Source organism: Euprymna scolopes, chromosome 25 (genome assembly GCF_053919585.1).
Source record: "Euprymna scolopes isolate OS-2025 chromosome 25, ASM5391958v1, whole genome shotgun sequence".
Taxonomy (NCBI): Eukaryota; Metazoa; Mollusca; class Cephalopoda; order Sepiida; family Sepiolidae; genus Euprymna; species Euprymna scolopes.
The window spans coordinates 88,568,386-88,583,149 of NC_136506.1; the positions used below are offsets into that span (position 1 = coordinate 88,568,386).

At 33.6% G+C, this 14,764-nt stretch overlaps 1 protein-coding gene across 1 annotated transcript in view; it reads left to right on the forward strand.

Moving 5' to 3' along the window:
• The window catches only part of LOC145247497 (dnaJ homolog subfamily C member 2-like), a 72,860-nt gene that overhangs the window by 27,956 nt on the left and 30,140 nt on the right, over window positions 1-14,764 (forward strand). Inside the window, exons 7-11 of the mRNA XM_080109309.1 lie at window positions 1,000-1,065; window positions 7,338-7,429; window positions 7,722-7,843; window positions 9,228-9,296; window positions 12,023-12,103. Of these exons, the coding sequence (XP_079965435.1) occupies window positions 1,000-1,065; window positions 7,338-7,429; window positions 7,722-7,843; window positions 9,228-9,296; window positions 12,023-12,103 (430 nt within the window). The remainder of the gene's footprint in view (window positions 1-999; window positions 1,066-7,337; window positions 7,430-7,721; window positions 7,844-9,227; window positions 9,297-12,022; window positions 12,104-14,764) is intronic.

Genomic DNA, 14,764 nt, shown 5'->3' on the forward strand with positions numbered 1-14,764 from the left:
TTTCATGGCAGATGCTCGTCTGAACTCCAATCCCTGGTCCCCCCTCGCCAAACTTTCACGAAAAACACCCGTCTAGCTGAATCCACTGTGAAAAATTTCCCCCACTCTATATCTGTGCCTAAATCAAAACGCGGATTTCATGAGCAAAGCTTCTTTCTTAGAACTGCACGCCTGTGGAACTCTGTTCCGTCTGCCTGCTTCCCTCCGGACTACAACTTGGATGTCTTCAAGTCTAATGTTAACAAATTCCTAATGAACCACCCCCCTAATTAAACACTTCATAAAATCTCCTCACTAACGTGATGTACTTGCAATAACCCTTATCCCTGAGTGGCTTCCGGGCCTTGATAAGTGGTGATCACTGTGTAAAAAAAAAAAAAAAATAAAAAATAAAAAAAAGCGTTCCCGCAGTAAATGAAATACTATCCCGCAGTCAAACTTGACCTCATTAAGTCATTAAAACGTGCACCTGCCAAATCTAAGTAATTAAATAAATTCAAACGTGTTTCCGTTAGCATCTTGCGGTGGCCCAATGGTTAAAACCGTCGCACTCTTTTTTTTCTTTTTTTTCACACTTTAATTTCCAACTTTGCCTCAACGGTTCGAGTTCGATCCTCATACTTACCTACCAAAACATTTTTATTTTATTTTAACCCCCACCCCCCACCCCCCGGGAGTTTTCACACACACCTCCAAACACCCGGGCAACGCCGGGTATCCCCCCCCCCCCGCTAGTTATTATATAAAGGACAGTTAAATGATATGTTATTTTCAATAGAGAGAGGTGCAGATGTAAAAAAAAAACGGAGAGGCAGGGAGAGAGAAAATTTGAGAGAGGTAGACGTTTTAATATAAAGATGTGGCACACACTTTTTAATCTCTGCTGTTATTTTTTTATGGCCCTGGACAATGCCAGTTAATCCTGCTAGTAAATAATACGATCTTTTTTTTTTTTTTGCTTTTTGTGAACAAGAAAATAATTGTTTCTTTTCATTTCAGGTACGATTTTGATACATGGCGGGAATATTCTTATTTAGACGAAGAGGAAAAAGAAAAAGGTGAAAAGTAAGTTTTCTATATACTATATATATATATATATATATATATATATAATCAAAAAATTGTTCTCGATTTCTTCTGCTTTTATACCTACCTCCTTCAAGAGATTGTCATCATCAATTATGACCAACAGAAACATTAAAAGACACCAAATTCAGAATACTCCGATGTATGTATGGTCTGTTTTATATATGGTTGTGAGTGCTTGACAATCATCAATAGCACAAAGACAAGACTAGAGGCAACTGAAACTTGGTTCTGGGAAGAATTTTGAAGATATCCTGGACAGAAAAGAAAACAAATCAAGGGGTATTAGAAATAGCAAACACAGAAAGGTCTCTAATAAGAAGAGTACGAAAAAGACAAATGAGATTCATTGGCCATTGGCCATGTCTACAGAAAAAGTGGAATAGAACAAATTAGTTTGATGGGAAAGATTGTGGGTAGAAGAAGAATAGAACAACAGCAAGAAACGTGTTGACAGTCTGAATATGAGCAACAATGAATTCATGAATGCCTCGAGAGAGAGATGAAGAGCCATAGCCATCAATGCTTGTACCAGGCCGGACACCACTTGATGATGATGGTATATATCTATACTTAATAAAAAGAAGTCTATTTTTCCTGTATCACTTTTGACACTATAAGAAAATGAGGCAATTCCTATGCAAGTCTGTCACATGCACCATTTCCAGCAAATCTATCTATATATCTATAAAAATGAGAATGTGTATGTGTGTGAGGACATTTCTCAACCTATATACTCATAAATTTTTGATCTACAGACTTGAAATTTGGTATATAGGATATTCAGACACGTGGAAAACTTTTCTTTTTAATCGGTTTTCATCTGGAAAAAAGGGCTGCTAAGGGGTAAAAATTGAAAAATTGGTATGTTAGGAGGCCACCGAATTTTTATCTCTTTTAAACTGTTTCATGACTGCGCATGCGCGGTCATGAAATATGACAGTTTCCTTATGTTAAGTATTAGTTGGTTTGAAAACACTGAAAGTCATGCCAAGCTGGTGTAATGGTTATCATACTTGACTCACTGTCTTTAGGTTCTGGTTTTGATCTCAGCTTGAGCATTTTTTTTACTTACAAGAAGTGAACTGTTTAGAAAAACATAATACTAGCATGCATGTGTTTTGGTTTGTTTGTTTTTTGTTTTTTTTTTTTCAATTTTTTTTTTTTTTTTTTTACATAGGCATCACCACATTATCAAGGCCAAGAGGCCACTCAAGGATAAGGGTTAAAGAGTGTACAGTAGAAATTGGACAATATAGTAATCATTAGTAATGAAAATTTGGTAAATTTGATAACTTATATGGAACGGCTCATCAAGAACTTATTTACGTTAGACTTGAAGACAACCATATTGTAGTCAGCCGGAAAGCAGGAAAACGGAAGACAATTCCACAGGCGTGCAGTTCTAAGAAAGAAGCTCTGTTCATGGAATCTACGTTTAGGTTTAGACACAGATAAAGAGTGGGGGGAATTATTGATAGTGTGTACAGCTAGACGAGTGTTTCTTGTAAAAGTTTGGCGAGGGGTGACCATAGATTGAAGCTCAGTCGAACACTTTCCATGAAAATAACGATACATCAGAGACAAACTCGCAACATCTCTTCTGTGAGATAGAGGTCTCAAGGAAGAGAAAAGGACATCTCCTACGAGGCTACGAAGTCTATTTTGAACTCTATCAAGGCAGGACAAGTCCTTTCTAGCAGCTCCTGCCTAAATGTGGCAACAATATTCCATCCTTGGACGTACCTGGCTCTTACGTTTACTACCTACAGTATTTCTGTTTATAATAAATAAAAATACTGCATTGATTAAAATATAATATTCATATATATTTTTACAACCGGGCAATGCTGGGTGGCCTGCTAGATAGGACAATTCTGGACCTGTATACTCAATGAATTTTTGATCTACAGATTTGAAATTTAGTATATAGGGTATTCAGACATGTGGAAAACTTTTTAACCCATTTTCATCTGAAAAAAAAAGAAGGCCGCTAAAGGGTCAAAATTGAAAAAAATTGGTTTGTGCGGGTCATGGTATTTTTATCTGTCAACTGTTTCACGAATGCACAGGTGTGAATCGTTTACGTGACATGTTAAGAATAAGTAGGTTTGAAAACACTTAAAGATTGTATCAAACTGGCCTAATGGTTATCGTACTTTACTCCTCGTCTTTTGGTTTTGGTTTCGATCTGCCTGCTAGTAAATATATAATTTTTGTTTCATTGAAATTTTAATCTAATTACAAATTTGGCTTTGTAGTGTAAGTGGTATGCCTATGTCTTGTAGTGGGGTTGATTTGCCATCTTCCTCTATTCTCCATCGTACCAGCTGGGTTTTCATAGGTGCATGGTGTGTCCTCTGCCAGTCGCTTGATGTATGTTCTGCATCGTTACATCCCTACTTTGGTATCCACAAAAGAGCATCACTCACAATTTCATCCCTATCCCTCCAGTGGCCCCCAAAAATTTAGGTAGATGCTAAACACATTATCATTCGGTAAAATTTCCGGTATTATTTATTTTATTTTTTTTTTTTGTGCTTCATTCGAATTTCTTAATGAAGAGGTTCGATTCCTGGGACTAACACTTGATCTCTGTATGAGATGTTCAAATATTTCATTAAAATTCTCATTTACATCTCAAACACTAAGTTAGTAAAAAAGTTGAGGATATTAATTTTCCTCTCCCCAATTGACCATTTTAATATGTTATAATATATCCCTCTTTTTGGTTTCTTGGTCTTACTGGATTCCAGGACAAGATTTCATCTAGTCTGGTGGAGTTGGTTGAGTGGTTGGTTGGTTGTTTGTTTTTGTTTTTGCGGCATATCAACCCTTTCCAGGTTATTTAATGCCAAATCCAGTTATTTTGAAAAAAAAAATTTTAAATAGAATATATATATATTTTTTTTCAAGTCAGTTTCTATTTAACCCTTAGTTGGGACTCTAACAGGTACTACCACTCCGGGTCAGAGTGGACCTGGGAGCAATGGTAATTAAAGGGTGGCTCCACACTCCCCAAAGCTCACAAGCTGGGGCCTCACCATCGGATATAGTTTAAGATTATATCCAGGACCTCTGGTGGAGTATCCAGCTTTGTGTTGTTACTTGAGGTAACATCACTTGGAGAAGGTGCACCATTCCTCGTGGTTTAGCCATGCTGAGATCTTATTTGAGCTGTGAATTCTTTGTTATTTTGAGTATTCGGTTAGGGTTTATTTCTAAAGAAAAGTATCCCCATGCCAGATTGTCCTGACACATCTCTGAGACCTTAGACACTCGCGGATAGTATAAAGAAGAAAAAAAAAAATCAGTTGAAGATAGTGATTAGTAGGCATTCAAGTTCTCTCCAGTAGGCATTCAACATTCTCTCTTGAGAGATTTTCTGTTCATAGAAATTGCAGTTGGTTTTAAGTACATAAAGTAAAAAAAAATGTTTACAGTATGTGTAAAGTAAGAGTTCTTGCTGTGAATGTTTTACATGGGGAAGGGGAGATGGAGCGGAGCTCAATGAAGCATCTTCTCATGGAAATAACGATAGAGGTAGAGTTGTTGGTTAGTAGCAAAGTGTAGTATCTGTTCTGATACTACACTTCATCATTTCTGTCCTCAGTCATTGAAAGAGAAATCCTTCTACACTGACACAGTTAAAATTTTTGTCCTAATTCTGAGTAATCCTTTTTAGGGAGATTGATTTTTTTTTTTTTTTCCACCTTAAAGACCTTGACCTTGTGTGTAATTTTCCCCTTGTCTGGAAGCAAGTAAATAGGGACTCACTATATTTGGGTTTTCATTTCGATCTCTGCTCGAGTATTTAGTTTTTACTTACAAGATGTGAACGTTTTAGAAAAAAACCCCATAATACTCGCATGCACAAGATTCGGTTTCTTTCCGTTTTTTTTTTTTTATATATATTTTTTTTTTTTTTTTTTTTACTTCATTTTTTTAAAGGAATTAAACGTTACTTTTAATACTGGGCAACGTTGAGTATATATTTTTTTAAATTACATTTTCACCCCAAACAAGGCACATTGCCACTTTGGTGTAGGGGGCTACTATCAGGGACAACAACTACTGGGGTACTATGTTGGGATTTGGGTAGCAAGATGTCGGTTCACGTTACACTTGAACTTCAGCATGTCAGTACAGTTGGGGAAGCAGTGGCCTGGAATGGAATTCCAGAGTTTAGCGGTTCTGGGGAAGAAACTACTGGAGTGGAAAGATCTTTTACATCTAGGGAACTCTACTGTGTGGGGGTTGGATTTAGCTGCCTGTCGCGTTTGTCAAGAGTGTCTACGTCGTGGGGGCACAAGTGTCTGCAGTTCGCCAGAGCATTCACCATTAAAATACTTGTAGAACAGGCAGAGGGATGCAACATTACGTCGATGGGACAGAGGCTGAAGCTTAGATGCCAGTTCAGGGCCTATCAGATTTGCAACTCTCTTCTGTCTTCTAGTTACTTTATAGTTTTCTTGTGACTATGGCATTGGATATTTTGTGTTTGTACCAAAACACAGATGAAAATCGCATTTGAAATAAAAATTCTTTGATATCAGACAAAAATAAGTATCCTCATTAAAAATTAGGAAAAATTATTGAGTAGAAATTTGATTAAAAAGTATAAATTAATTTTATCTTGATTTGCAGGAGTTGTGCATTTATAAAAGAAATTTTAACATTTGCTAAAATGACTGAATTATCTCCCCTGTTTCTAGAAAACTCTTTAAAAATTATTTCATATATGACAAAACTGCAATTTATAAAATTTTGGTACTTGCTTTTGAATAAATGTAATTTTAGGTGGAAACATTATTACGCACTTCAATGTTCTGGTGAAATTAGTATAAATTTAAAAGTTATGAAAAATGATCCAGTAGAAAAATAATTACTAGTAAAAATAGAATTTATCAAATGTTTTAATGTGGAAAAGCTGTGTAACCAATTTTTGTATGACAAACTGACTTATCTCCCTTACTTTCCTTAAAATCTGTCATTGAAAATATAGAAAATGTCTGATTGCTAGTCTCCACATATTTTGGTACTTATACAGTTTAATCAAGACATCAAAAAAAAAAAAAAATGAAAATATAAAAAAAAGGTTATCTTGTACATATCCGTTTTGGACTGAAGATCTCCGAAAAAAAAAAAAAAAAAATTCACTTAATTTGATTGAATAGTTTTTTTTTTTTTTTTTTACAGTGGTAAAACACGTTTTTATGACAGTGTGTTGAAAGTAGCCATCTTTGAATTTTTTGAACACACCACAAGTTTAAAGCACCGACACTACCTCCCCATCTTTAATACTAGCTTTTCTCCCTAAAAATCAAACCTTTTGCTCAGTATCATAACAAATTGTTTTTTCGCTGTAAAAAAAAAAAAAAAAAAACTTAATGAAATTAAGTGAAATTTTTCTCGGAGAACTTCATTCCATAACGGATACGTACAATATAACCTTTTTTTTTTGATATTTCCATTATTTAATGTCTTGATTAAACTGTACAAGTCCCGATATTTTTTCTGAAAATAAATCCAGCACATCTTCTATTCTATCAATTTTTTGGAATTGATACTAATTTTGCTACATTAGTACATAATAGTGTTTTTGTCTGAAAAATGCATTTGTTCGAAAACCTGGTATACTGCACAAGCAGCAAAATTTTTATTTGGAATTTTAATGTTCCTTTCTCTATAAACACCTGATATTCCCTTAGCGGCAAAAAATCTGTACACATTGCTATTTATTATTATCACAGATCAATGGTTGCAATGTGAGTGTGATAAGAAGTTTCTGTGTAATTCCACAGTTCAACCTAATTAAAAAAAAAATAAATAAAAATACAGAAAAATCTTTGATGTACATAATCATGACAGAACAAAGATGTCATATTCCAAAAATTACATAGTTTCATTTTTAAACAATTTTAAGTAATTATTGTGAAATCGTTACAATTACAAGGCTGATCTTGCAAGTTTGAATTATTGTGAAATTATCTCACCTTTTATTTCATTTTTTTTCAAGATAATGTTTGCTTCCTCATAAAATTTAATTTTCTTAGTTAAAAAAAAAAAAAACCTACTTAATCAATTTATGTGATTTTTAGAATATGACATCTTCGTACCATGCCGGGTAAAGATTTTCTATATTTTCTGTATTTCTGTTTTTTTTTAATCAAGCTAAATTCTGGACAAAACCTACAGTTTCTAATGTGAAAGTATATGACTGAGTTTTTGTATTTTTCTTTTTTTCTCAGCCGAGATGAGAGACGATGGATAGAGAAACAAAACAAAGTCGCCCGGCAGAAAAGAAAGAAAGAAGAAATGGCCAGACTGCGACAGTTAATTGGTAAGTAATCTAATATATAAAATTATGCCAATTGGATTCTTGAATTTTGTCGTTGATAGTTTGTGAGGTGGTACAGACAAAGCAAGAAATTGGCTCAACTCGACAGACAAACACCGTTGCAATAACAAATGTGCAACAGGTGACTTTTTGTTTTGTTTGACAAAATAAAAGCCCAACTCTGAACCGAGATGATCATCTTTTATAGTTTTTCTCCTGTTGTTTGTGGAAATTTTTCGTGAAATCTAATTTAGATATACTTACCAATTCTATTCTTACCCTTTTTATTTTTTAGATAATGCTTATGCCTGTGATCCCCGAGTGCAGAAATTTAAGGATGAAGAAAAGGAGAAGAAACTTGCACAGAAGAGACTTCGGCAAGAAGCAGCTCGGGCAAAACTTGAGGAAGAAGAACGAGTGAGTTAAAATTCATTAATTTCATTTGTAAATTTGAATGATTTTAACAATATAACTATAACCCCCCCCTTTATTAAGGAGTGGGGTTACCTCCCTTCATGAGAATGATGTTTTTATGTCCAGAATTCCCTTTACATTAAACAAATTAAATTTTATGAGTAACCAAAGAACAGCTTTCTTGTCCACCATTTTGAAATTTATCTAAAAAAAAAAAAACCAAAAAAAAAAACCGAGGTAACTCAGCAAAGCAAATCAGTTCCTTTGCTTTTTTTTCTCTCTGGCCTATATCTCCTCTGTTCATGTACTCTTTTTTTTTTTTTTTTTTTTTACGTTTTTTTTTTTTTACGTTTTTTTTTTTATTACGTTTTTCCGATGATTCTTAATTTGAATTATTAAATAAAAATATTTAATAATCAGAAGTTTTTCGATTTTATTTTAATTAAGAATTATTGAAATGATTTTTTTTTTTTTAAACAAGAATTATTGAAATGATTTTTTTTTTTTTAAACAAGAATTATTGAAATGATTTTTTTTTAAAAGGAATTATTAAAAACACTTAAAATCTTTTAAAACTATTTTAAGAATATGTATTGCATGCGTTTTTTTATGTTTGAAATTTTGTTTTGATTTTAGTTATTTTATTTTTTTATACTTTTGTAAACATATTTAAATAAACTTATTTTTAAAATAAAAAACATTTTTAAAATTTCATAAACATTTCTTGTAAAATTTCTAATAAAATAAAAACTTATTTAAAAAATTTTTTTTATTAGAAGTGCAAATAAAGACTAATTGTTATTTTTATTGTATATTTTTCAATATTGTTATAGTTTATTTCAATAAATCACTTCACAATACAAATACTGAAGAACAGTAACAGTGAAGGAACTAAAGGGCTATTATCTGGGGTACTATGTAGGGAGTTGAGCAGCAAGATGTCTGTTTACATTATACTTCTGCATGTCAGTACAGTCAGGGAAGCAGTACGGTGTTAAAAAAGGGAGAAAAGAAGAAAACAATGTATACAATTCTGAGGATGGCATCTGTTGCCGAAATATTAATTTTAAGCAAATATTTGTTTTTCATAATATTGCATTGTAATTCGGCTTATAAACGTATTTCATATGTATTTTATAATTTACTTGTGCTTTTTTTCCCCTTACACATTATTTTGCCATGATCTGAAGGTCATCTTCATGAGCATCTTTGCATTTCATCCTTTCGGCTCTCTCTGGTTTTTGGCATCATTTTTGGTAATTAGTGAAATTGCTGTCTCCTAGTTTGAAAATAAAATTGAATCCTTTTGTTTATGATGAAAGTTATCTTTATTTCTTTAGTCGGACATTATTTTTTCTTCTGTTTTTTGCATTTCATTCCTATTTAGATCAAACAAGAAGCTATGGAGGAAGAACGGAAAAAGAAAGAAGCAGAGGAAGAAGCAGCGCGAATTGCTGTAAGTTTTTATTATCTAGTTTTCCTTGTGTATACACAATGTAACACTTTTAAAAACAAAATAAAATTTGTAGATAAAGGAAATTAATAGAACGCAATACAGTGCAGAAGTGTAACAGATTGATACAAACTGAATCAAATTAAGACGTAATGGTGTAATAAACTATGCAAATTCATTTTTATTAATACAATATATATATTAATAAAAAATTTTTTAATTTATTTTTACTTGCATTGTGTTCTTATCTGAGCAGTGTGGTTAGATGGGAATTCCATGTTGTATAATATTTCTGGAAAATTTCCATTGTCAAGTATGTGTTTGATTTTAGTTCAGACATGCACACTGAGGCTATTGTTAGTTTTGCAAAGATTGAAGATTAATTTTATTTGTTTTAAAAATCCATTATTATTCTTTAAACTTAATGTGTTAATCTATATAATTTTAAAACTCTATGGACTGTGCACCCTTGCTTGAATCTTGTCTTCAATTGGGCGGTTCCATCTTTTAAAAAAGGGATGACGGTACCTAATGTACTCACCCAAATTTAGCATTTAATTCCTTTTCATTCTTGTGGTAGTTCTTTTAAAATGGCTTGTAACTGAAAAAGGTGTTGTTGTTGCATATCATTCATTTCAAATGATTATTACTATTTACTTGCCTCCCCACGAGGGCAGAGTTAGACACATTCAGTTTTTAAGGTGGAGAAAATCCAGTTCCCCAAAAAAGGGGCACTATGAATAAAAATAAAAATTGTCTCATTCATGAAGGATTTCTCCTCCACTAACGGAGGACAGAAAAGATGAAGTGCAGCATAAGAACAGATACTACAGAAAGACATCGGATACTTACGGGAAGGACGTTAACACTATGAGTCGGTCACTAGTGTGACCGCCCACGGTTACAATAAATGTCCTGGGAATGGCAACCAATGTATGTTTGCCGGCAGGGGGTTACCTGGTTGTCACTTTCTACTCCTTTGGTGGATGACTCCATGCCCCGTCGGTGTTAAACGATATTCTAGAAAACAATAAAACGTATCTTAGTCTGTTGGGTTTCTTCTCCTGTTATTGTTCATCTCGGGTCACAACACCAACAAGTCCGAAGGGGATGGGAGGGTTTCTTGGTTTTTTTTCCAATCGGCTATAATGCTCTGGAAAATCATATGGTAATGTACCTTTTTTGTTGGACTGCCCACGACTTTAGTGTTATTCTTCTGGTGTGAATGGCTGCCGGCACCGTGTTGATGTTTAAAGCAGATTAAACAACATGCAGCACAAATGAGTCGGTCACTAGTGTGGCACCCATGGTTACAATAAATGTCCTGGGAATGGCAACCAATGTACGTTTGTCAGCAAGTTACCTGGTCGTCATTTCGGACCCTTCTGCTCCCCTGTTGGATTACTCTTAGGCCCTGCAGGTGTTAACAAACATTATTCCAGAAAACAATAAAACATACCTCAGTTTGTTGGGTTTCTTCCTTTCCATTATTATTCGTCTCGGGTTACAACGTCAACACTTCTGAGGGAGATGGGAGAATTTGTTGTTTTTTTTTTTTCCAATCAGCTCCTGTCTCTAATGCTCTGGTAAATCAAATGCTAATGTACCTCTTGTTGGGCTGCCCACGACGTTTGTGTTATTCTTCTGGTGTGAATGGCTGCTGGCACTGTCTTAAATGTTTAAAGCAGTTAAGCAACACACAACACAAATTGTAATATATATAAGAAAACTATTTTTACAAGAAATATTACAATTAAAACAACTCATAACAATTAAACTTCAATCATCAAACTTTTAAAAAGCTAACTAACCTTAACTAACTGCTCGGGAAGAGTGAGTGCCTCCAGTTTTCGGAGAGACAAAAATGTGTGCTCACCCTATGCTTGCCGGCAACGAAAGAGAATCAGTTCTGGCGAATTGCATTGTTGTCCCCTTTAGTTGATCTTTGACAACTAAATATTTTTGCTTACTAGCCAAATAGAAAAGTTACTAGCCAAACCCACATGATTTTTGGAATATGACATCTTCGTTATGTAATGATTATGTACATAATAAAGTTTTTTTTCTGTATTTTTTTAATAAGTGTAATTCTAAACATGCAACAAATTTTCTGTTGATACTTGAAGGTATAAACATTCTAATTTCTTCAGATGTATTTTTAAACAGCCTTCGTTAAAAAAAAAAAAGGAGTATATTGTTCTATTAAACTGTTATTGTTTAAATAATTTAGCTTTGTTCGTTTATTAAAAAAAAATGTTGAAAGATAATTTTCATTCAGTAGTGAGCTTTGGGAGATGGTTCCTATTTACAATGCCTCCCCGCGGGACAGAGTTAGACACCAGGGTCGTTTTTTAACGTGGAGAAAAGGAACAAAAATAAAAATTGTCTCAGTCGTGAAGGATTTCTCCTCCACTGACAGAGAACAAGAAATTGAAGTGCAGCATCTGAAGAACAGACACTACACTTTGACCTTGTCCCGAAGGCCAAGTGAAAGAACAATTGCCAAATATAAGCGTTTTGTTATTTCTGGTCGCCACTTTGAAAAGTCAATCGCAAATGCGACTGTTTCACTCACAATATAGAGCATTGTATCTAAAAAATAGGTTGAAAATATGAAACTAATTCTTTACTTTTTATAAATTGTATTTACTTTTTTCTCTGTACTTCCTATAAAGTTAAATTGTTTGGTAAATGTATGTATTATTTCTTTGCCTTCTTTCCATTCTTAGGCTGCCGCAGCAAAGAAAGAGAAAGATGCTGCCAGAAAAGTTCTCAAAAAAGAGAAAAAAATATTGCGGTCAATTGTTAAAGTAAGATTTTTTTATTTTATTAAAAGTTTATTTCTTTATATTTGATCTCTTCATTTTTATATTTTTGGAAGAAAATTATTGTACAGTAAAATTTTTTTTTAGATTCAGCACTACAGATTATTTGAATATTTAAGATTTGACAAAATTGTGGATTGAAATAAAAATGCTATTTTAACTATATTCAAAAAATCTTATTAAGTATGCTCACTATTAAAAAAATGTTTATACTATTTGTGATCACCAGCATTCAAATTAGTAACTGTAGGTAAAAAATATATATATTGTGTTGGCAACTAATTTCTTGCTGTTTTCGTTTAACAATAATGCAGAATTGACAACTTGGTTGGATGAATTTTTCGAGTCAAAATCAAATGATTTCTACTGAAATGTTATTGCGAATTTTGTTGAACGTTGGGGAAAAAAGTTATGAACATGAACAGAGAATACATCAGTAAATAGTTGTTAGTTTTATTATTTTTTTAAAAAGGCAGATTTTAAAAACCGCAAAAAAAAAACCGTAGTTGCCAACATTATATTCTTTCAGTTAAAAAATTAAAGGAAAATAACTTTTTAAATAGTTTTTAAGTTACTTCCCCTGAACCAGTTTGAAAATATAGACATGAATAAAAATGGTGATATCACCAACCGGATGGCATGAAACTTGTTGCTTTTTCGAACCAGAAAGCCTCTTATATGATTGATATATATATATATATATATATATATATATATAGTAGAATCCTGGGATACGGCATTAAAAATTAGTAGCAAAATACAGTACAATATATAATACAGATGTATATAATCAAATAACATAACACCATAAGGTGCGCAAATACCGTAACCAAGGCCCGGAAAAACCTTGTATTCCACATTGTAACCTAAAAAAACATATCCTAGGGCCACCGTATCCCAGGGTTCTACTATATATATTTAACTCTTTCATGCTGCCAAAAATCAGATCAATTTAGTGAAATCAGACAGATGACAAATACAGTTCTTTAGGCTGAAAAAAATGAAATGCTCAAATGTGATAGTCTGGTACTACCAGATCAGGCTCTCTGAAGATATTGGCTTCCTGGCATAAAGGTCCTGGATATGACCTTAAACTATATCCGATGGTGAGGCCCCACCTTGCAGGCTTTGGGGAGTGTGGAGCCACCCTTTAATTGCCATTGCTCCCAGGTCCACTCTGCCCCGGACTGGTAGTACCTGTTAGAGTCCCAATTATCGGTTAAATAGAAACCGACTTGAAACAAAAAAAAACAAATATATTCTATTAAATTTTTCTTCAAAATCACTGGATTCGGCATTAAATGACCTAAAAAGGGTTGATATGCCGTAAAACAACCAACCAACCAATCCTGCCATAAAATACACCAAGCATTAATATTGTTTTTTTTTCCCTTTCTCTTTGCAAAATTCTATCCTGTTCTGCAAAAAATAAAAACAATTTTCCTCTACAAACCAAACCAAACTTCATGAATAAATATTTGAATATATGAAGAACTTGAAACATAAAACCTTTTCCAAAATTACTGGATTCGATATTCGATAACCTGTAAAGGGTTGAGAACTTGCAAAGGGTTGTGCTGTGAAAGAAAACAATTTGATTATATAAAGCAATTGAAGCATAACTTTTTTCCAAAATTCCTGAATATTTTTCTCTACAAAACAGCCAAACTAAATACCATAAATATTTTAAGGCATAAATAAACAACTTTAAGCTTACTACTGTCGATAATTTTCCCCACTCTTTGTCTGTGACTAGGTCCAAACGTGGATTCCATGGGCAGAGCTTCTTGGAACTGCACACCAGTGGAACTCTCTGCCGCTTGCCTGTTTCCCACCTGACTACAACTTGGACGTCTTCAAGTCCAACATAAACAAACTCCTGACAAACCGCCCCCTTAAGTAAGACACTCTATCAAAACCCCCAATACTAATGATTACTACAATACTATCTCATTGATTACTGTACACACCCTTATCCCTGAGTGGCCTTCGGGCCTTGATAAGTGGTGACCCCCATGTAAAAAAAAAAAAAATACTTTTACCAAAATGATTAAAACTGAAAAGCGCTGATATGCCATGAAAATATTATTTAATATTATTTATTATATATGGCATAATTGCGTTGACACACCGGTTCTCGTCAGATCACGAAAGTTAAGCATCGTTGAGTCTGGTTAGTACCAGATGGGTGACCATTTGTGAATTCTCGGTGCCTATGTGCTCTCTGCTTATCTCAGCATTTGTTTCCAGTCCTGTACATACACTTCCCTTGCCACTGGTATTAACAATTTTGACTCAGGAGAGGTGTGGTTTGAGATTGTGCACCCTCTGCCACAAAAATTTCATACACAGACACCCCTACATGTGTTATATAGGAGTCTTATTCAGAGAGAGTCTTATTAGTCTTAGAGAGTAAGAGTCTTATTAGAGTGTTTGTCGTTGAGAGAGAGAGTCTTATTACAAGTGATGCTGTTGAAGGAGAAGAGAGATTTATTACATATGATGTTGTAAGACTCAGAGAGATTGTTATATATTAAATGTTCATTCCTTAGATGTGTTGAATGGAAGAAGAAAGCTCTTAGAATGATGAGATAGTGTTCACTGTTCAGACATTGTATAGACATGAGATGTCGAGACGTGTATGTA